The sequence below is a fragment of the Nyctibius grandis genome, chromosome 12 (assembly GCF_013368605.1).
Source record: "Nyctibius grandis isolate bNycGra1 chromosome 12, bNycGra1.pri, whole genome shotgun sequence".
NCBI classification, from domain to species: domain Eukaryota; kingdom Metazoa; phylum Chordata; class Aves; order Nyctibiiformes; family Nyctibiidae; genus Nyctibius; species Nyctibius grandis.
In genome coordinates, this window is record NC_090669.1 from 11,894,919 (window position 1) to 11,918,131 (window position 23,213).

General features: G+C 36.1%; 1 protein-coding gene across 1 annotated transcript in view; it reads left to right on the plus strand.

Moving 5' to 3' along the window:
- The window catches only part of TDRD12 (tudor domain containing 12), a 31,656-nt gene extending 8,937 nt beyond the window's left edge, over positions 1-22,719 (plus strand). The window contains exons 9-28 of the mRNA XM_068411498.1: positions 429-533; positions 924-1,109; positions 1,623-1,776; positions 3,046-3,173; positions 5,104-5,295; positions 6,383-6,511; positions 8,350-8,467; positions 9,335-9,468; positions 9,556-9,776; positions 10,529-10,628; positions 12,651-12,838; positions 13,164-13,374; positions 13,909-14,001; positions 16,138-16,307; positions 19,025-19,146; positions 20,226-20,280; positions 21,764-21,877; positions 21,963-22,116; positions 22,210-22,276; positions 22,634-22,719. Coding sequence (XP_068267599.1) covers positions 429-533; positions 924-1,109; positions 1,623-1,776; positions 3,046-3,173; positions 5,104-5,295; positions 6,383-6,511; positions 8,350-8,467; positions 9,335-9,468; positions 9,556-9,776; positions 10,529-10,628; positions 12,651-12,838; positions 13,164-13,374; positions 13,909-14,001; positions 16,138-16,307; positions 19,025-19,146; positions 20,226-20,280; positions 21,764-21,877; positions 21,963-22,116; positions 22,210-22,276; positions 22,634-22,719 — 2,727 coding nt within the window. The remainder of the gene's footprint in view (positions 1-428; positions 534-923; positions 1,110-1,622; positions 1,777-3,045; positions 3,174-5,103; positions 5,296-6,382; positions 6,512-8,349; positions 8,468-9,334; positions 9,469-9,555; positions 9,777-10,528; positions 10,629-12,650; positions 12,839-13,163; positions 13,375-13,908; positions 14,002-16,137; positions 16,308-19,024; positions 19,147-20,225; positions 20,281-21,763; positions 21,878-21,962; positions 22,117-22,209; positions 22,277-22,633) is intronic.
- Positions 22,720-23,213: the final 494 nt, after the last annotated feature.

Sequence of the window (23,213 nt, forward strand, 5' to 3'; positions counted from 1 at the left end):
GCCCATCCCTCTGGAAGGGGAGAGTGAGTGAGCAAGTGGCTCTGTGGGTGCTTGGCTGTGAGCCGAGGCAAACCCACCGAAGCAAATTTTACTAGCCGTCTTTTTTTAAATTTTATTTTGATTTTGTTATGTAACTGAGTGCTAGCTGTACACAAACATCTTCTGCATTCTCTTGAGTGGCTTAAGACCATTGTGTTAAGACAATCTTGATAAATCTTTCTTTAAGAAATATTGAGTATTTGTATCACCACTGGTATGTGTAACTTACCAGTATGTATGACTCATATTTAAAATGTATTTACAATTTCCTTGGCTACATTTCATCAAAATACCATTTTTTAAATACAATTAATGCTTTTGAGTCATATGTAAGCTAAAAACGTTTTCTTGAGTATTGCCTTTGTCATCTCTTGGTCATATGGTTTCAGAGTTTTCAGAATGTTGGTGAAGAAAGAAACTTTGTCTTTCTTAGCAAGAAAATTGAGCCATCGTCAGTTCTGGAAACAGCACCACTTTTTGAAGGTCTGAAAAAGGTAATGCTAATGTATATTACAGTGAATATCTTTTTAAGGCTAGTATCATACCCCAACTTTGGATACTAAATATTATGGTAATACCTAATTTTGATTGAGGAATGTCTAGGACTTGTTCATGTGGTTGAATAAATGAAGCTTCAGAGAGATGCTAAGAGTTGTACACATTTCTTCTGGTATATCGACCACTGCCACAAGTCACGAGATTTGAATTTTAATATAATAATTACACTCCTCAGTCCAGAAGAACCTTTTCATATTGCATGTTAAGGACATTTATTATGTAGTTGATCAAAAGCTTTTAAATCACTCAGTGTTGTGTTTTGTTTTGTTCTGTTAGTGTTTAAGTACACAGTTTTCATGTGGAACTCTTTATTTCTCTTTCTGTAGGAACTTACTCGGAAAAAATTTTTAGGCCCTAGCTTCACAGAATCTTACTGTTGGCCGCCAGTAGCTCAAGGATGTGATGTAGTTGCCATCTCGTATCAGGGAAATGATCCTATTTTATATATTCCACCACTTCTTACATTTCTGCAGTACAAAAGTTGCTACAAAGCCTTGCCAAGCAGGACTGGAGTATGTATATATTAGAGTATTAACATGTTTTCTGTTCTAAAGTGCAGATGTAGAATAATAATTCAAAAGATGGTGGATGTTTAGAGTGTATACATTTAATGTGATCTTAGTGTATCTTAATGATGCTTGCCAGTTTATGTAAGCCCTCTGCTTAGAGGCTTACTGCATGAATGTGGGAATCTAAAACTTATTTACCAAGGAACATCTAACAAGTGGTTAGTGTCATATCACTTTCATACTTGATGAAGCTTTGTTTTTAAGGGGATAGTATGCAGTCATTAAATTAAAATTTTTATCAGCTGTTTAAAATACTGATAACCTGATATACGGTTCCTTGGGTCTGTAACATCTGCATTTAGGAGGTGATACCTTATGAAAAGCTTCAGTTTTGAAGTTCTTAAAGGCCTGTGTTGCAGATCTTGTTTTTGCCCTAAATGCTGAAGTAGTACAATTCTTAAGATTCTGAACTCTTGTCTAATGCTAAAGGGTAAAATTTTGTACTTATTTATGTAGCCGCTAGCACTTATTTTATGTCCTGGGTGGAAGAAGGCAGAACTTGCTTTTGAGCTACTGAAAATGTACAAGAGGTGCTCCAGACATCTTTATCCCATGTTGATGACACTTGGGCAGAACAAAGAAGCAGTGAGAAGTGTGAAAATACGAGGATGTAAGAATACTTTCTGTCTTCTTAGTTATGCTTGAAAACAACGTGGGCTGCCTAAATTGTGAAAGAAGCAATTTATAAGTCTTAAGTTTTTTTGTTCTATAAAGTGATAATTCTATTTCTTTAATGCTATAACTCTGTAGTGATGCATGAAGCTTCAGTAGTGCTGTTTAACAGTGAACGGTATTAAAGCTGTTTGAACATCTACATGTTCAGCATGTTTTTTGTAAGCTCTATAACAGTTAATTTTGAGCCAAATTAGCGGTAGGGATTTGCTGAAGGTCATGCTGAATTAGAATTAATTGTGGACTTCCTTGATGTAGAACCAGATTTTTATAATATCTTTTCTTGATACGTGAGCATCATTCGCTGGACAGAGGTAGTGGGTCTGTCAGGGTTGGAGTTAATTCTCTTCATAGTCTGTGCGGTGGTGTGTTTTGGATTTGTAACTGGAACAGTGGGGATAACACACGAGTGTTTTGGCTCTTGCTGAGCATCACTTGCACGGCATCAACAGTCCACACCACTACTTTCATCATCATTCTTCCAAAAACATTTCAATAAGACATTACAGTTTTAAGTTCAGCAGTGGTCGTCATTCTTCAGTTCTCAGCAGAGCTAAAAAATAACTTCTGTAAAACTCCTTTTTTCCCCTGACCTGACAGAAGCAGTAGTTCCATTCCTATGATAGAAGCAAATTTCTCCTTTAAAGCATCTAGCAGAAGAAGACACGCACACACATGTATATGTATGTATATATACGTGTGCAGATCTAAGCTACAATGTGTGCTTTACTCCATTTTTAAAACTGAACTTTTCTAAAGGCTGCTCTTGCCCGTAGTTAAATATTTACCTTCTGTCTATCTTGTTCTGAAGTTCTTATCTTTACTTCCATTACCTTACTGGAAAATGAAATGGCATCCTGCTTTGTAAACTTGTTAATGTTCAGACCTTTCACTCTTTCAAAAACTCATTTTTACTCTCTCAGGTCTTGAAGAGACGCAGGGGTAGAAAAATACAAGCAAACTAAAAATGACTGTTGACCAGAAGTCAGAAAACAGAGTTCAGTGTTCTTTATTTTTAAAAAAAAAAATAAAAATTTTAAAAAACCCAGCCAGAGCCAACCAAAAAAACCTCCCAACTTCAAGATGATGCATCTGAAATGCAAATGTGGCCTTTGCCACATTTGCCACATGGAACTACCATGTCCTGTGGTGCCTTACTCTTTCAAGTTATAAGTTAACGGTAACAGTCTTTTCTTCCTCCTTGTAGGTGAAGTAATTGTGACTACACCGTACAGCCTCCTGAGACTGTTTGAACATCACCGTTCATTATTTTGTAGACTTTGCCATCTTGTTCTTGATGAGATTGACGTACTGTTCTCGGACGCTGCTGAACAGGTAAATGGCTTATATGTTCAGATGGTAAAATGCTGTTCCAGTTCCACGTGTGTCTTGAACAGTGGCACCTACTGAAAAAAAACCTTCCTGAACCCCAGTGGTAGAGTTGAGAAGAAAACAGAATTTAAAAAATCATGTCTCTGTACTTCTGGCAGAATGAAACACTGGAAAAGTGGAGTTGTAATCTATTAAATCTGACTTTCCCTGCCTTTTTTTTTTTTTTAAAAAAAAAATCTGAGAGCTTGGTCTTGTCCTGTTCTGCGCTACTACTCCATTATGCTGTCTTCCTTTGCTGTGGATAGTTTTCCAAGGCGTTTTTTTCAGGTTGGTAGCAGTATATTCAGTGTAGGGGTCTTTAATCTGCTTTAAAGACTTGCATCGTCTGTCTGTAAGGAACTTTCTTTTCCCTCTTATCAGTGCTGATCGAACAGCTTCAGTTCAAGAACAGTCTTTTATTGTTAAGCTCCTCAGTCTTTGTAGAATGAAAGGCAGAAGTGAACGATCAAATAGTCTTGGAAGCAATCATAAAAACTTTCCTTGGGCCTTAATGATAGTGAAGGCAAAAGGAGAAGCTGATCCCAACTCAAAGAATCTTGGAAGAGCAAGAACATTAAGTTCGGTGTTGACAAGGACATATATATTGTATCAGTTTTAAAATTATGACTTACAACTCAAGTTTGAGAAAATTCCATATTTTTTATTGCTGTTTCGAGGCTTCATAGGACAATACTTTCTGTTAGTATTACAGCATATTACATCATTATGCAAAAAACAGCTTACACACCTTTTTTCACTCTCATAGATTTTCTTTTTTTAATCACTAACTTCTTAATATTATCTGTTTAAAATTTGGTGATAAGACTAAAAGGCCATGTTTCTAACTCTGGGAAGCTAGAGAAACTTCTCAATGGAGATAGACTTGCCCAGTTTGCTATTTGTGAAGCTGTTGCATGTGCCTTGTAGGAGCAAATCTCAAGTCATAAATTAGATGAAATGTCATCTTTATCCAGTGGGACATTCCTTCTTTCTGTTCAGGCTGTTCTTTCTGTTGTGTTCCTGTACTTCTTGAGACAGAGTGCAGGTATACCTTAGGAAGATAGTGGGAAAGGTAGTTTGTAAAACACTGTGTGTGTATCTGCTATTTTTGTAGGATCTTCTCAGCTTCTCAAAAGCATCAGTCTTGACTAGAAAAAAGATGTTCTTTCCGATGGAAGTGATCATTTTATAATGATTGGACTATTGTAGCTCTTCTAAAGCATTATGTTATGGAAATGTTAAAAAATATTGCTGCTGTGGGTAGGTTTAGTGCAAGGTGAAGAGAGAACTCTTAGAATTGTATGAGAGCCCTAGAATACTTCTTAGTATGGTAGTGCTCTGCCAGAAATCCTGATGTTGTTCCACAACTGGACTGCTTGTCACTTATATAAGGTGATGTCATCAGGAATGTATTCATTCTGTCTTAGTGATTTTTATTTTTTTATAAATGATTTTATGGCACCTCTTCTTTTTTTTTTTTTTAGGTAAATTGCTCTGTTGGCAGTTTGGGCTTATCTTCTACTTACCTCCTAGTTTTTACTGACTGCTTCTCACCTCTTGGATCTGCTTTTGCCTAGGCTTAATATTTTTCAGATTTGAACAGGTCCTTTCTCTGAGATTTCCATCTTCTCTGGGCAGAATCCTGCATTATGATCCTGTGTGCATGCACATGCTGTTCCTTCACACTGTCCTGTCACTTTCTTCTTGCATCAGAAGTCGTTAGTAGGATAAAAGTGCACAAACCAAACACTGGTTTGGGATGTGAAATTTGTGGTTTGCTGTGGTGGTCTTTTTCTGACTGGAAAAAAAATGTGCTGAAACTGTTTTTTTCACCGCTGCTACATACTCATTGGAATAGGATAAGAGGATAGAAAAAACTTTTTTTTCTTTATAGGTTTTTACTATATTAGATTATTACAAGAAAGCCGTTATTACTGAAGAGCGGGAGTATTCACCGCATCAGATTATTGCTGTTGGAACTCATTGGCATAAACATATAGCACAGTTGATAAAGGAGTTCTTGAATGATCCTTACATTGTGATAACAGCTATGGAAGAAGCTCCCATCTGTGGAAATGTGCAACAGGTAAAAATTTGGGGATGATGTCACTATTTGTTTACTAAGATAGCTTGCTGTTTGTACTGGTCAAGGTTAGTATATGTGGCTGCTGATTGTTTATTTTAAGTGAGTAGTGCTACAGTCCTCACTCAGACTGTCCAGGTGCACCTCCCACATATGAACTGAGGTGACTCTTCGAAGACTTGGGCAAGTTAATCACTGAATGAGCTGAAGGTCTTTTACCTTGCTCTGTGGGACTGAGGTAAAGATATTTCCTCAAGTATTTCATTGTTAGTGTAAATGAATCTGAATTCTATGTGAAGTATTTGCAAATGGTATAGTTTGTGACCAGAATTTTATCAGAGTGATTTTGCAGTTGCTGTGAATGGCAGAACTGCAAGGTAAGTTATCCCAAGACAGAGCTAGTAAAATACTTGTTTTTACTGCCGTGTGCCACACAATACAGAACTTAATTGGACCTAAAATTTCCAGGAAGTTATTACATGTTCTTAGGTGTCTTCTCATTTCATGTCCAGTCAATGTGGTGTAACCCTTAAGAATAATACAAAATGTTGTAAGTATGATCTGAATTCTTCTGTGTCTTAAAATGTAATAATTTGGGGATTGAGAGTGCTGGGATGTCTCTAAGACTAGACAATCTGAGCATGACACGAAACTGAAAAGAACAGTTCTTATGAGAAGTCTAATTAATGGTTTGGCAGGACTGATAATGTTTTGACGCTTTAGTTTTGAGCGTTTCAGGTAGTGCAGTATGCTTTTGGAGTGTGAAGCTTTTTTACTGGTACATGAAAATGCCAAACTTAGATTGATAAATCACCTGAAATTAAACGAATGAAAAATCTTAATGTAGGATTTTGATTATATGTTGGATTTTAATTATGCTTCTGGAAGCTGTCCTAAATGCGTACCTTTTGTGAGAGTTTTATCTTCTGTAAGTTTAACAGAAGACCTACCACTTACTGGAGCTACCATTTACTGGATTCTCTTTGGTATTATATCACACTGCTTAGTGCTTATTAAAAGGAAGAATTATATAGTAAAATATGTATAGATGACATGAATTATCAGCCCTCTGCTTTGTGTCTACTTCGAGGTAGTGCAACTTTGCACAAACAGTGAGAGAATTGCTGTGCTCCTCAAAATACTGGATTTTACCCAGAATAATCTTCAGAAGGTGCTGGTATTCACTAATTCAGTAAATGAAGCAGAAATGGTTCATGAGGTAAGAAAGTATTTAAATTTATATAGATAAGTGCTTTTTTAATTGTTAAGGTATGACAAACTAAAATATCTTGGCTTCTGAGAATAAAGGAGGAGTGTGAATTTGGAAGTTAATTATTTCTGCTAAAAATAGCCTCAGCCCCATTCTCCTGCCAACTAGAAAAAAGCCTGACCGACAGGAACGTCTGGCATAGAATGCATTAATTACTGAATTCTTAACTGTATTCTGTCTGTCAGGTTGGAACTTAGAGTTGAATCAAACTGGCTTTTTTCCAGTAAAAGTGCTGTCAGGTTTTTTTTAATTTTATTTTTTACTGTTTCCAGGAGTGGTATGCGAGGAGAAAACTTAAGCCACCATATTAAGAGGTTCTATTCTGTTGCTTTCTACTCTGGAGTAGTTGAAATTGTAGAAGGCTGTTTCTCTGACTTGAAAGAAACATTTTCTGTCATCCTGTGAAAGTCTGCCAGAATTTAGTTAAGCTTCAAGTCATAGGGCATGGGAGGAAGGTAGCATTCTTAATGAGTATTTTCTTAAAAACTGACATAGAACTGCTTCAAAATTATCTGCAATAGAACATACTCCAGTTTCCCACCTTTTTTTCTGGGATTGCATACTCGGCATTTCAGAGGTGGAGACCGAGGAGGAGTTTTCCTGCAATAGTTCTTTCTTCAGATATTACAACAATGAATATATATAACAACATAGCAATAGAAAAATCTCTTCTGTGCTTTCATTATCTCTTTGCTGGTCCTCCAACAGTGTGAGGTAAGAGGAGTGCAATCTGATTTGACTGGGGCAGCAAGAGATAGAAGCAGTTCTGTTAAGCCTGGATAGGGTGATGGGGATAATATTTCTAAAGGAGGCAAGCATGAGGATGTTAGAATTAAAACCTTTAGTCATAGCTTCAAGAATGGGATAGCAAAAGGATGTGTGACTGGATTGTTCAGATGTCACAGGAAGAGATATGACAGTCCTGAAACATGGAAATGCCTTCCCTTCCAGAAGCTGGAATAGATCCTGTGATATTTAAAGGATTCTTCTTATGTAAATGTTAGTGTATCTGGAATGTTTAATCTTTGACGATTGTTAATAGAAGCAAACCTAGTTTTATCTTGTGACTTTCTAACATGTTTTCCTTGAATAGTTTAGGGTTAATTTCTTCAAGCGTATCAAAACTAACCCCACCACCACTTAGAGGAAGTGTTTGATGCTAAAGAAGCGTTGAAGCTTTTTGTAATAATCCTTGTGTACACCGACTTCAAATAGCTTAAATGGCCTACAAAAATATTTTAAGTGTTAACTTAGTTCACTAGATGTGCCAGTTTACCAAATAACCAAGACTTTCGTAGTGATTAATTTGTGAGCCTTGGACTTGACAAATACATAAAACCTTTTGAGAATACTACATTCATGCAAGTTAAGTATGGGTAGATTGGTGATGGGTTTTTAGTGCTTTTTCTGAGAGACTGAAACTTGGGCCTGCATGTTGTTAAATGATGGAATCAACTTAGAATAGAGAGGACAACTTAGTAGTGGGAAAGGCTTCAAATGGAATTTGTACTTTCTTAAGCATCTGTTTAATGTATTGATCCATAGGAACCTGAGCGTTATTAGTTTTCTTTTTATACAGGAAATCAATAAGCTTAATCTCCATAATCTCAATTTTAATGTTTTTTTTTTCCATGTAAGCAATGGAAATTTCACTAATTCTTTCCCTTGGGTCTCTTTCCAGTATCTAAGGTATGCGAGATACTAATAAGATATACTATTTATTAGAGTTTGTTAGAGCAGTTATTGCTGTATTGGAAGAATGTATAACTTTTTACTTTGTCATCCAGGCACTGAAGAGCAATTCAGTATTTTCCTTGAAAATACATAAAGAGAGCAAGTTTAATTTCAAGTATATCTTAGAGCAGTGGACAAAAAAGTATAGTTCTGGCACTCATGTTGTGTTAGGTGAGTATTTTCTTTCTGTCTAGTTGTGATTATATCTTCATGGTGACTCATGTTCTACACTAACTACTTACACTAAGTTATCTCATTGCTTCCACAGGGTCAGTTCTCTATGAATTCTTTCTAGTTATCCCTTTACTTATTAGAGTTACAGCTAGCTCTTTTTTTTTCTTTTTCTGTTTTTCTTGTTCCTGGGTCCCAGGGTTAACTGCTGTGAGGGAGAACCTTATTACAGGAACAAAAAGGAGGGGTTTTTGATGCATTAGTTAAAATAACTACTGGTACTTTCAGAGAATTTCCATTATTTCATAATTTTCTCTTACTATAGAGGCTATTTTCAGTTTGAAATAATTTAGAAACTCCAAAGATTTTTTGTAATCGTTTCCCATATGTTCTGGTAGAATTTTATTTTTCAAGTTATTTGCAGTAGCAAAGACTTACCCAGTTTCAAACTTATTTTTTTCCATTTTGTACGTCAAAAGCAAGAAGATTGACTTAATTACATCTGTTTTGTAGGTTCATACAAAGGTGTTAGCAATCCTGCATTACTTCAAGTGTTTTCTGTTGTACTCTTGTGAAGTACTTGGCTGTGGGCAATTCTGTTTATTCTGTAATATTGATATGAGATATAAAATTATACTAGGTTATTAGAGACTAACATGAAACGCTGTTTCTGCCATATGCTTATGAAGTGGATTGACTGAAGAAATATAATGCCTTATATAAGTGTATTGGGAAAAGACCTTTTTCTTAACAATTAAGTCAATGGATGCAGAGAAAGAAACAGCTATTGCTAATGTGATGTAATATACTTCACATGCTTTGAGGTATTACAGTTATCTTATATGTGTGTATAAAACATGTGCTTAGTTTTAACAGATGACTGCATGCAGTCTTTGGGAATTAGAGATGCAACTTGCGTGATACATTTTGGTTTTCCTAGTCGAAGGATCTTTGGTCAGCGTCTACACAGCATGTCTGAAAACTTCTGTACTGTGATAAAGGTTTGAGTAAATCTTTAACAAGTTAATACTACATTTGATTATTGAGTGGTGGATACATAAAAGCTTTTAAAAAATACTTTTTTTTAGGATTCTTCTGTAGATCAGGAATATACAAAGGCAAGGTCAGTCGTTCTGCTGACAGAAAACCGTGAAAGTCATTCACTTGGGTTCCTGCGCTATTTGCAGCATGCAGAAGCTGAAATACCACCAGAACTGCATGATCTTACTGCCAAGATGCTAGAAGCTGAAGAAGAAAAGAAATCTTCAAGGCCACTGTGTGCCTATCTTAAAACACTTGGGATTTGCAAGTAAGGATATACCAAGTTTTCTTGACACCTATACTGATGCAGGAAGGCATTGTATGCCCTGAATGATGACTGATTCTACTTCCTTGATGAATTTTCCTGTTGGATACTTTTGTTCAAATCATGTTTTGCTCATGATTTTTTTTCTGTTCGCTGTTGCATCTGTTTCACTCTTCTTAGGTACTTTTATGGAAACAAAAATATTAATGTTTTTATGGAGACCAGTCATACATAATCTGACATAGTAGCATAATTCACTATAACTCCTGCCTAGATAGACTTGAGGGAACTTTAAGCCATTGTTTTGATTAGTATTCTAAACATAATTGCACAAAGCTTGTGCTTTACTCTCTCCCCTGTTGTCTCCTGCCCTCCAGAGCGGGTAAGTAGATGATGACTTCTCTGAGCTGTGTGTAACTGGATTGTAAGTAGTGCCTGAAGGATGAAGATAAAGTGTTCTCAGGTATCACTTCTAGTGTAGATAACTGTTGTTGCAAGTAACAAAAACTTCAATGCTAGTGTTTTACTCTGACAGAAGTTTTCTGGTGTGTTTTGTTTTGTTGTACAAGCTTTCCCACCAAGAACGTTTTGGCTGTTTCTGTCTAGCCCCCAGAGTCAGTGGTGTTATTTGAGGCAGAAGTTGAATATTGAGTGTTGATGAAATTTTAGTTTTTAAAGTTGTTTTGAGTCATATCAAAATAGTTTACAACTGAAAACAAAGGGCTTTTTTATAAAACCATTTTTTTAATATGTAGGAATAGAACAGTGTGTCCGGATCGTCATCAAATTAATTTACAAATAGATGTGCCCCAGAATCTACCAGATAAAATTACACAAACGCCTGGATGTGTGACAGTAAGTTGTTATTATTTACCTTGGTTTTGGGTACCAAGATGACAGGTCTTAAATAGCTACTTAGCATATTACTTATTTTTTTCGTATTACATTAATATTACTGTAGTATGTATACTGTATCTCTTGGATATTTGTTGTTTCTTAGCTTTTTTCCTCTCTCCCTTGCATAAATAAGTGTGCCAGATTTTCCCTTACTGCTTAGCTTGAGTTGAAATTGGGTGATTCTGAGTTTACCTCAGATTTTCTTCTGCATTGAAGGTTCCCATTCTATGGGAAGAGGGCTTATATTCTGTTTATTCCTTCCCTCCATAAACTGAGACCATATACCAAAATTAACAAAGGTTAAAGTTCCCATAAACTTCAATTATATGTATTGTAGAGGAAACAAAATCTTTTGAAGAGAAGTTGAACTGGAAGATGATGCATGTTTTGTTGGAAATGAGGATTTTTTTCCTTAGCTGACGTGTTCGTGCAAACGAGCATATTCTGGCCCCGTCATTTGAAACTAATATTTTCATTTCCAATATCCACAGAAAATGGGATACAGCTCTTCCCTTCTAAATGGAGCAAGTATTTCCTACTAAGATACCAATGCTTTTTGAAAACCGTTTTGAATACACAGTGCTGTTTTATTGAACTTTTTCGGGTTTTTCAATAGTTTTACAGTCATGAAACCTTCATGGTTATTGGGTTGACTTTGCTACAGTGGTTCTTCACATTCCAGTAACAGTTTGTATCTCCAGCTCCCTTCACCTGGCTTTTCAGTTCTTTCTATACTGGAGCGTCTTCCCATACAGCGGTATTGTACAGTCTCTCTCTTGTCTCCTTGTTGGATGATGTTTGCTGAGAGCAAGTGTGTAGACATTGGTGATTACTTCCAAATTTTGCACTTGAGTCTAAGAAGTGCTGGATGCCTTCCATTTGGATGAGCTGCTTCTGCCTTCTTCCTGTCCTGTCTTTTGCTGTATTCCTGTGCCTTCAGGTCATGCAGTTAATAGGTGTTATCCGTTCCCAAAAGTCGCAGGTTGCGAGAATAGAAAATAAGGAGAGCTGGGTGGATTCTTTGGTGTCACTCCATTTCTGCCTTATAAATAAGCTTTTATTAGTAGTTGTGAGTTCAAACCCTTTGACAACCTACGTATATCCGGTTTTAGTGCCTGATACCGGAACAAGTTTCATGACAGTCGTATTAGAAACTTGCACTTACTTATGGTGAACTCAAGACAGCAGTTGTGGCCTCTTCTGTTTCCTCGTCTACTTCTGCCTCTGCTGACTGCAGAGCCTGGGTGTCTATCTTATAAATCAGCTATCACTTTGATAAATATTCACTTTCTTTTTTGTTTGGAACCCAGTATAATGTTTCCTTCCTTTAAGAACCTCAAGTTGCATTGTGATTTTTTTTTTTTTTAATGATTTTTATTAAGTGGAAATTACCTTTCTGGTCCTCTTACTATCCTGTCTGGCCTCATGCACCCAGCTGTATCTCAGTACTTCTGCCCGGCATGATGCTTTGGATGGAGTGCACCCAGCATTTTATGCATTGGTGTTGATAGTAGTATATTCATAGTTTTTCATTTAAGTTATTATAGTGCAAAAGGAGCGAAGACCGCATGCTTCCCCAGTCAGTTCTTCTAAAACTCACTGTAAGGTTGGAGAACTCTTAGAATTAAGCTTGAATGGTGTGGAATGCCTTTGTGGTTAGTAGCTTAGCAGTTAATGGTATAGTTCACTGGTGTTCATTGATGTGGAATACTCCTGAGACCTAGCAGTTCTTGCTCTATAAATTCCTGTCCACTGTTGACTGGACTATGGGCAGTTAGTATTAATTCATAATTCATGAATCATAAGATTAATTCATAATCTTATTCATAACTCATAGTCTTCTGAAATGTGTGTATGCAGCAGCATCTCTGTCACCTCTTGGGGCTGGAAAGAGGTAGGTGATCTTGAATATGAAAACTTCCATGTCATTAATTTAAGAAATAATCCAGTCCTTTTTTCTAATGTATTTTATGCTTTCAGATACTGCCTCTCCACATTGTAAATGCAACAAACTACTTCGGTCGAATAGTAGATAAACAAAAGGATCAATATACAATCCTTGCTGAAGAAATGAATGAGTATTTTAAGAAACCTGGTAATAAACTTACTGTTAAAAACGTGGAGAAGCTAGCATTTTACGGATTATGTGAGAACGCACTTTTTCACAGGTAAAAATGTTGTTGGTTTTTTAAATTTTTCACGTGCACTTTTTTACACAAAGTAATTTAAAACTTTCACTGTTCAGTTAAAAAAAAAAAAGTCAACCCATCCCAGAAACCAGAAAAAAATCACTGCGATTCAAATAATTCTTTAAAAAGCTATCACGTACTCTCTAAGTTGCCGAATGGAAAACAGAATGACTACCCACATGCACACACGCAGTTAGATATTTTGCTATAAAAATATCGTGTTTTTTTTAAACAAGAGTAAATTAAAAAAGTTTTTACAACTGATGATATGAATAATAATTGTTTTCTCTCCTACTGTATGAAGGGTACAGGTGGTAGAGATTTTCCCAAAAGAGGACGAAAAAGTGTTCCTTAGTGTCAAAATTAAATATATAGATGAAGGCAGAACAAGTCAAGTTCAGAACTATCAACTGCTTCACTTACCTGCAAGGTTTCAGTGTCTACCACCTCAGGCTGTGGAATTTATAGTTTGCAGAGTGAAACCCATTGACAATGAAATTGAATGGAAGCCAGAGGTAATAGTTACCAGGTTTTTCATGGTATTTCCTTTAAGGTCTTTAATTTCTCTCTGTGTGTTATTTTCTGCAAGAAAACAGTCATGGACTGCAAATTTAGTTATCAAATTCCATTGCTTATTAGTATTACCAATAAATGTGCTATTGGGCCAGATTCTAAGAAGTCGGTTTTCTTGTTTGTTTTCCTACAAAATAATAAAGTGAAATTTATGGGATTTTCTTCTCTATGATTTAAATGGCTTTTTCCAGCACAAGTTACTACTGCTTTTGGTCTGTGGGGAGTAACAGCAGAAGGGTAGCCTCTGTAAATTGACCTGTGTTTGAGTATTCTTCCATTAAGGAAGCTCCTTCCTTAAAGGCTAATACTATTTTAACATACAGTAAAGTTGGAATATTTCAGTGTACTCAAAACTGTTTTTATTTATTGAATACCCTTTTCTTTGTTAAGCTCAGAAGATTGTTTCATTAGAATTAAAATAACTGTAAAGTTCTGTTGATATACCTCTCAAGTGCAGTGAATTTTTTTTTTCCTAGGTAACCCATTATATTGATAAAAAAATTAAAGGAAAACTACATGAAGCAAAAATAGTGCATACCTTGGGAAATACAGCTTGGGTTGACCCAGTGGTAGGTATAGAACTGTGGCATTACAGAATATTTGTATCTAAGCTCCTTTATAACAAGAGCACCCATTCTTCTCTTTCCTTCTGTCCGTTCCTATTTTAATTTTATTCTACGTGGTATTCGCGTAATATCGTTGGTTAATTTACCATGATGGTGTCTGAGCACTGGAACAGGGCGTTCAGAGGTTGTAGAGTCTCCGTCCTTGGAGATACTCAGACACCGTCAGGACATTGTCCTGGGTAGCTGAATCTAGGTGACCCTGCTTGAGCAAGGGGGTTGGATGAGGTGACTTCCAGAGGCCCCTTCCAACCTCAACCATTCTGTGATAAATAACTTATGCTTGTATATAGATGGAATACATGGCTGAGTAAAACTTGAACTTTAAATCTGGAGAGCTGAATATGCACCAGTAACAAAGCACTACATTAATTATAAATGTCAACCAGACTATTCCAAAAAGTTAATAACAAAAGTATATTTTGGAAATACTAGTTTTCAGGGGTTTGTCTTGTAAAATCAATTCTGTAGTTTGTCACACATTCCTCTGAAAGAATGAAACTTTGATCCTTCAGGATTGTTTGCTGATATCCAAGACCTCTTATACAAGACTTAATTTATTCTGTTGATATTTCTAAGTCTTCGCTGTCTTTTACGGTTCTTGCACTGGTTTAGAGGTGGTTTTAGTCTAAATTTTTCTGCAAATGAAAAAAATACTTTTAAGCTTTTTTCCTTAGTTTTCTTGATCACAATAGGAATAGTAGGTGCTCTTGTTCTTGGATTTTTTTACAATTTTACTTACACTAACATCTAGAAGACTTCTTGGTCTTGGGGAGTGTTAATGCATAGTGCTCTGAGTTTTTCTTCATATACTGAGTTTCTTTCTGTCAGCATTCAAAAGAGGACCTGTAACCATCAATTGGATATAAAGGCTTTGATTCTGACCTTTCAGATATTAATATATATTTTCTCATTGTAGTAATCTCAGACATGTGATGAAATTGCTTTAATTATTGGTTCTTTCAGAGTTGACTTTTTAGGTTTTCCTGAACTTGAAGTGTTACAAGTTCAGTGCCATGTTTGTCTTGTTCTTCTGTCAGTTCCCTGGCCTGTAGGAAAGGCAGTACTGGCCTGAACCAAGTATTCCAGTTGGTAGTGCTGACTGGAAGGTAATAGCCAGGGAAAACTTAGAGAGTATGTTGTCCATGCAATGATGTTTCCTCTGAGTATTCTCCTACCCTCCCAAAACTTTGTGGGTAGGAGATTGCCTTAGAGGTGTGTTTTACTTGGAAGTTTTTTTGGAAGGCAGGAATCTATTCTGACAGTTAACATCAAACGACAAAAAAATCAGGTGTCTTTTAAGCCTTTACTAATGATATGAACAAGCTAGTTGTGTTTTTATTATGTCTGTTAAATAACTTCATTTTATGAGCAAGGAGTTCTGCGAAGAATTGTTACGAAAGGTAGCTCACAAGTTGAGGGGATTTTAGGGTTTTTTTTTTGTGGCCTGGACAAGTTCATCAGAAAAGCATCCCTATATCTCAGGATTGTGATGTGCCTCTTGTGGCTGCTTGGTCCTGCCAGAGTACAGTAAGTTATTCCTGTGCTTTGGAATGTACTCTGCTATGTTTTCCATCTGACCATTCAGTCAGCTGAAAAATAAAGTGGAAAGAGAAAATGGTCTGGAAGTAATTCTCTTTAGTAATTCTCTTTCCCAGATGGCATATCTCAGCCTTTCTCTGATTTCTATGCTTTCGGTTTTGTTTAGGGTTTTTCTTACCGTGCCCCCCCCCCAGCAGTTTTATTGTTATTTGGGTCTAGAAGTTATTCTAATTATGTGGTATGTATTTTGGCTGTAATTTGTGTAACCAGGGCTAGGATTGTTTACTTCATTGCCGTCTCGGTTCTCTTAGATGGGACTAGCTACTAGTTACTTGAGCCGTTATCACAATGAAAAAGATGGTGATACTTTGAAAACAATTAAACGTGGGTAGGTTCTTGTTTGAAAATCAGAGAAAAAGAATTGGTTACAGGTATAAATGAATGGGGGTATGTTTAAAGTTTTACTTAAAGAACAGCTTAGAGTTGGAGAGAGACCATTTATGAACTGTGGTTTCCATTCAGTATGTTTTGTAATTCAAGGTCCAGGTTACCAGGCTTTCAGTTTTGAAGATATCCATCAATGAATACAACATTCGATCTGAGATTTTGTCTACGGGTCTGGGAACTGACAATCCAGAACATATAACACAACTTCAGAAGTTGTGCGGACTCATGAAAGTATTGGATCATGCAAAGAACTTGGAGCCTTCGTAAGTGTTTACTAATTTTTTTCAGCATATACTTCACTAGGAAAAAAAATTTAAGTGGATATTTTCATGATTAATATCACTGAATGTGATTTTCATTTAAACACAGAGACGATAGTGTTTGTCATATATCTGCTTTCCTTTAACTATTCTTTAGCCACATAACCATATCATGAAAAAAAAATACCAATTTTAGAAAATGTTAAACTAGTATTTGATGCAGATAGCCAAGTTTATCATAAAAATATGGACTCTGAATTAAAATTCTGTTATCTTTTATTATGATCAGTGGCTTTTTTGAATGCTTACCAGTTAGGACAGTAGAGCATATTGTTGGTGTTTGTACAACTGCGGAGTTCAAGCTGGAAAATTTAAACAGTTGACTTTAAAAGGATTATGGCCATACACTTACTATGGCTACATGATGGTTTTTGCAGTAACAGCGCTGTATGCCTTTTTTTTTTTTTTTTTTTTTTTCCTTGCCTTGTAAGCTTTTAGAACTGAGTAAATACTGTATGTGGTGGAAGGGCACATCTTGCTGTGGTCTGTCCCAGATCCTAGGAGCCTTGATTTAAAATGCTTAGGAGGAAGACATCTGTGGCTTTTTTTTTTTTGTTCTGGCCTTTGTGTGGCACATTGTTCAGGAGTTTCTTTAGCCACTTATTCTTCAGTTTGGAGAACCATCATTGAAAATCTAATTTTAATGCTTTTCTCTGACCAACTAAGTTTTTTTAATATTTACAAGGAAGAGAGAAATCTCACGTATCTTCTTTCAGAGAGTAAATATTGCTTCATAAACAAAAAAGGTCCCTGGCATACCAGTACAGGACTGGACTGTATGTGTTGTCTCAGAGCTGAGCAGGGTAATTAGGCCTTTTGTTTCTGTGACTTAGGTAGTCAACAAGATGAGGAAGCCTAACCCCCTCAATAGTCCATTTCCATCTTAGATTGAGGTTCCTGCATTTCTATCTAGAACTGTTCCAGAGTTTAATTTTAACAAAAGGATTTGCGTTTGCCCATATTTTGTTCAACCTTAAAAATCAGTATTTGAGAACAGTGTTTGTACCGTTGATGCTTGGAAGGTGTTTTTTTCGGGTTTTATTCCTTACGGAGGACTGTCAGGCTCTGAGGTTTCTGCTACCTCAAGCACAACCTTTTTAAATTTATTTCTTGTTTCATGCTGTTACTGAGCAGGAAGGTTGATAACCTCCTAATGGTCACCAGAGCATGCAATGCCAGAGACGAGACAACTTTATTGTGGTGCTGTGCGCAACAGTTCCAGCTCAAATATCAGTAATACAACTGCTTGGATTACTTCTTGCATATTCACTGAGCCTGATACTACTGTTGAAACATTCAGAACTGACTGTGGTCTTTTCTAGTGAGGTACTAGTTAAAGAAAGGGGACTCAAAGAGCTCCTGTAAGGTGAAGTTGGCCAAGTAACTTCACTTGTGTTTTTTGCAGCGATATCTTCTCCCTCTTGCAGAATATGCATAGTAACATGTTGGTTATGCAGATTTTGGATGCTTCATTGCAGATTTAAATTTTATAAAAGAAATTTATACTACTCAGTATGTGGCAGATCACTTTGCTTGCCCTTAATGCTAGTTCAACAAGCATTATGTATTACTCTGATTTTTGTCTAGGATTTGTGCGTGCGGTGTGGTAGTCTCTTACCTACTGTCCTTCATGGCTATGAGTATGGCTCATTACTTAACAGATACCCATAATACTTATCCTGTTTTTCTCGAGCTGTGGTAATAGCCTCAAAGAATTGTTTAGTTGGAATTCTTTGGAAAAAGCTGAAGAGTGTTTTTTAAAGGTGGAAGTGGTTAAAGGTATCGCTCCTTTAAATTGAAATTTACTTTAATCTTACTAATTCACTTCCAAAGTAATTAACGTAAGCTGTGTCAATTCTGTGGCTGCATAGGTATTTAATACAAAATCTTCACTATGGTTTAATTTAAAAGTATTTATTTATGCAGACTGAAACATCAGGTGATGGCTTACTAGACTGGATTCAGTCTTCATGCCACTAGATGTTCGCAGGTAATGGAAAAAAGTATTTTTCATTTGGACAGATGACGTAGTGTTTCAAAAATTATTCAGCGCTGTGTCCTTTTTTAATAATGTTTTGACAGAGACTTCCTCAGCTGTTGCAGAACAGAGGGTCGTGGTGCCTATCTCTGAGCTGTCAAGTAGACTGAGTCTGTTGCTGTGTTCCTGAATCTTGACTCCAGCTAGTGCAGCCCCTAGCTGTACAGCTGGAAAGCCAGAGATCTCTTCCTAATAAGTGAAGAACCTAGTGTTCTGGAATTTTTACTTTTTCCAAGTCAGAATGAAATATGACCAAAAAGCCCCCAAACCTACTGGAATTCTTTGTGAAAGGGAATCATTTTCTTATCTAGGTCTGTTGCACACAGTAAGACAAAGAGTTTGGGGTTGGTTTTTTTTTTTAATGATACAAAGGAAAGCCTGGTACCATCAGATTTTTGAATGTTCTCCTAATTTGGATTTCTGTATAAATGCTTCTTACTGAGGTACTGAAGTTCAGCAACTCTATGGTGAGATTTACAGTTTGCTAGAAATGCATTTTATTGTTTTTTTTTAATGTATTAGAATTAAAAACTTAAAAGGATTTCCAACTATGATTAGGAATCCTTTAAATATTAAACATATTTAAAACCTTTCTTTTATAAATATCTTTTTCTGTGTTCAGAAGCAAAAAGGAGGATACAGCTGGTCCAGAGAATGCGTCCAATCCACAGAATATGTCAATAGAAGAAAATTCTACTGAAAACTGTAATTCTTCTGAAATGACTTTTGGGAATCATCAGTGTGGTAAACGTCTTCATTATTTCCAAAAATTTTAAAACTTTAATTAAAGTTAGGCGCTTAAATGTCAACCTAAAAGTCATTTTACCAAATGCAGACTTCTCTGAGTATACAGAATAGCACCATATAGCTAATGTTTACAATAAGCTACAAATACTTTATAGTTAGCAGCCTGGAGATGCTGTGAGAGTAAGCTATATTAATATAGCTGTGTGAGTATTTGGGAAATATTGTGTCCTCGAGAGACGCAGAATTGTTTGGCACTGAATGGAATGTGTGAGCAGGAAATCTCTCCTGTAGAGAGGATGAGCATTGTTGTCAAAGGCCATAGGGTTTAAGGAAGTTGAAATCTGTTGAAAAATGAGGTGAATAACAGCATTGTTCTCTGGGAGGTATTTTTTCTGCCCTGAGATTCAGGGTGGTAAAAAATGGCTGTGTTTTTTTTTTTTTTTTCTTTTTAGTGCTTAAATTCACACTGCTCTGTTCAGTCAGTAGAGGCTTAAAAGCACACGGTTTTGTCAGTTATAGAAGGGGGACAAAGGATGATCTGGCAGCAGTTGGCACACAAGTTTGGAGCAATGAAAGCTGAGTGATTTAAAAAGTTGCAGCAGACAAAAGTCAGATAAGATCCTGGAGTGCTTATTGTGGAAGGCTTCTTTTCCTGATGTAGCAGAGTGACTGTAATGCCATGTTTCAGGCTGTGGTGGTAACATCAATATTAGTTGTTTCATCCCTGAAACTCTTAGTCATTTTCTAAAATGACATGTTTCAGGTTTCAAATAAATAATGTCCTGAAACTGGAAAAGCTTTTAGCTGACCTTGGAAACTGTGCATTTTTGGTGTTTTTTTTTAAATTTTTCTTACACCAACTATAATACTCTTTTCAGTTAAAAGTTTCAATTGAATTATTAACTTTATGAAATCTCTCCAAATAGGAAGTACCCAGTATAAATGCCAAATACAGTCTTGCAGTAGTAATTTGATTGCTAGGAAGTTTTTTATGATGGTACTGGGGTATTCTGGAAGTATCTAGTTTCCATAGTATAGATAAGTATAAAATATCTTTCTGGATTTCTTATTTTTAGATGGTGTAGCTCAAACTAAGGAAGCAGAAGACTCTACCCTGCATCAGCGTGAATGGTACAAAAATTCAGTGTGATTTGTTCCTATGCTTCTTTGTTTTATGTGAACTGCCAAACAGGACAGTCATCGTAACTGAGGTTATTTGTTTTGTGGGTAAATAGGAATAATACAGGTAGAAGTATTCTGTTAGATCACTGTTGAGCTTGAGAGATTGCTGTTGCTGTTAGATATATATGTATATACACACATCATCTTGTGATCCCTTAAGTAATTTAAATTGCTCTTTTGCTTACTTCTGGAAGCTAACTTTTATCTGTTGAAGTTACATAATCTTTGATTAGACACCATAGTACTAGGAAGTGAATGAAAACAAACACTTTTTCAGCTCAGTCCATGGGTATAAGATACCAGCTCTGACTCACACTTGTCTGAATTATATTTTAACCAAAGACTGTCCTGTTTGAGGTCTAAATCCTACCCATCTGTCTCTGCGTGTTGGTATTTAATGAGATGAATCAGTTTTGTGTCTCTCCCCTTAATGTGATTCTGTTCTTTGTTTGAAAGTGGATCCATTATCTGTATTCCTCTGTGGACAGGAAAATTGCTGTTGATATATAATTTGAGAAGCATGCAGTAGAAATGAATGCTAGGTTTGTTTGTGATGATGAGTATGCTGAGGGATGTCTGAGGTGTGCTTTGTGGGGAAAGTCAGCAGACAGTGGATCCTGAGAAGATTTCTTACATGCTTTGGGACTAGGCAGTGCTTTCCTTTGATGGCTTATTCTTTTTCTTCTGCCTATTAATGCTAGTTATGGGTGACTAACATTTTCTTGTGCAAGTACCAGAAGTATTTTGTATTTTAGTCTATTGGAAAAGTTCTTGGTAGAGTGACTGAATCCACATGTATCTCCTTCTGCAGCTTGGCTAGCACAGTTTAAGATCTTCTCCATTATGTAATACATGTTGAGGTATGGCTTAGCAGTTAAATTAATGAGGGTTTGGATATGACTGAGGGTATGATAAGGGAAAGTAGCCTGAATGAGTGGATATTGCAGTCTGCTAATAGGATTTATTTTTCACTGGTTAAAACCTTTTGGCATTTGGAGGAGGTTTGAGGCATAATGGCTGTAGAATAAGCAGTTGAAAACCTTGATGAGAAATGTGTATTTGTGTCTATGGTCAGTTGAAAAGTTTACTTCGTCTTTCAGAAGTTGGTCTTGCTGTTACCTTTTTCTTTGTCATTTCAAGATTAGACTATTATAGCATTCTTAAATGAGGCAGTAAGTTTGATTCCTTTGATACTCAAAGTTAATGGAATGTGTCTCCCCTCTTAAACTAGTAGCTGTTCTCCTCCAAAGGCTGAGAATCGCAGTGCTTTTGTAGTAAGCTTGGCTGACATCTGTCACGTGCTTTGCTGACACTGCTATTCAGTGTCAGATGTAACCTAATGGGAAAATTGTGGCTCTGTGTGAGACAGCTTGTCTAAAACTCAGGTTTTTTCTGTTTTGGAAAAAAACTAATTAAACTTCCTTTATTTTAGCTTTTATCCAGAAATAAAATGGTTTCAAAATGAAGATACTGTTACAGTGAGGGTAAAAATAGCAAGTATAGCTGACTGGAAATGTGAGTTCTCTAAAGAGAAGGTGGTTTTCAGGTAGGTTTAAGAAATTTAAGTATAATAAACATGGTGTTTGACTGTCAGCTTGCATTTAATTTTTTTAAACTTTTTTATGATGTAGTGCCGGTTCAGGACACAAACTTTATTTGGCTGACATGGAGCTGCATCAATATATACTTGCAGAAAAGTCTACATGTGTGATTAAGGATAAAGAAGCTATTATTGTTCTCGTGAAAGAGAAAAAGGGAGTGTGGTGCAAATTACTGAAGAGCAAGGTGAAGTGGAAATTAATTTGAGAATTATTGAATATTCTGAACATATACACTGTGCATCAGTGCAGATATTTCAAGCAATGTTTTTGTCAACAGAATCATCACGTGTCTCTTGATTTTGAACACTGGGAAGATTTTGAAGATAAAAGCCCTTTTCCAGTTGGTAAGGAATGAACGAGTCGGTGTTTATAATGCATAAAATTATTAGCATCCTCTTTTTTGCATAGGTTTTATCTGAAATACTCATGTATTTCAGATATGTGGTACTTGCTCAACTTCTCTGAAAACAGATGAGAGGACTTCTAATAGCAAACTATAGGCAGCAGGGTATTTTTGTATCAGAATAGCACAGACAAAAAGCAGTTTGAAGTAGTTTTCAGTGTTTTGGTCTAATTTGTAGTCTAAAGTGTGGTTTTCTGTTATTTTGGGTTTTGTTTTGTTTTAATACCACTACGTATTTGTTGTGAAGCTCTTGTTTTTTCTTGCTTTATAGATGTTATACTTTGTTAATTACTTCTAGGTATCAAGAAATTACATTGCACTGATGCAGTAACCGAAGATTTAGTTGACTCCTCAGAAGACAGTGAAACAGAAAGTGATGAGTAACTTGGAGACAGATCTTTTTCCTCTGATAAGAATTATGCTTCAAAGTAGTGTCTCTTGCATAAATATTTCCACTGAAATTGATAAAACTAAACATACAGGTTGTAGAACTGTCCTTCATTTTAGGAGAAAAATAGTGAACAAAGTCCTTGCCTTTGGGCGCTGAGAATCTGAAGAAATACTCCATAGAAGAACATTATGTATGTTTTCCACTGCCTTCACTTAAAAATTGTTGGCTTTAATGATGATGTGCACATATGTACGTGGGCCGTCCAAACAATAAAATCTAAAGATTAAACTTGGGTTGTGAAGTAGTTACAGAGCTTCTAGTTGACTTAGCTGAGTGAATTTCCTGTGTTAGCAATAGTTAGTAAGTTTTGAAGTTCCACAAATTCTGGTCATCTGTCAGTTGCTTCTGCCAGATTCCTCATATTCATACAGTATCAGTTTGTTGGTAGTCATCGTGTTTGTCAGTTCTGCATCAAGAAATTATGCCT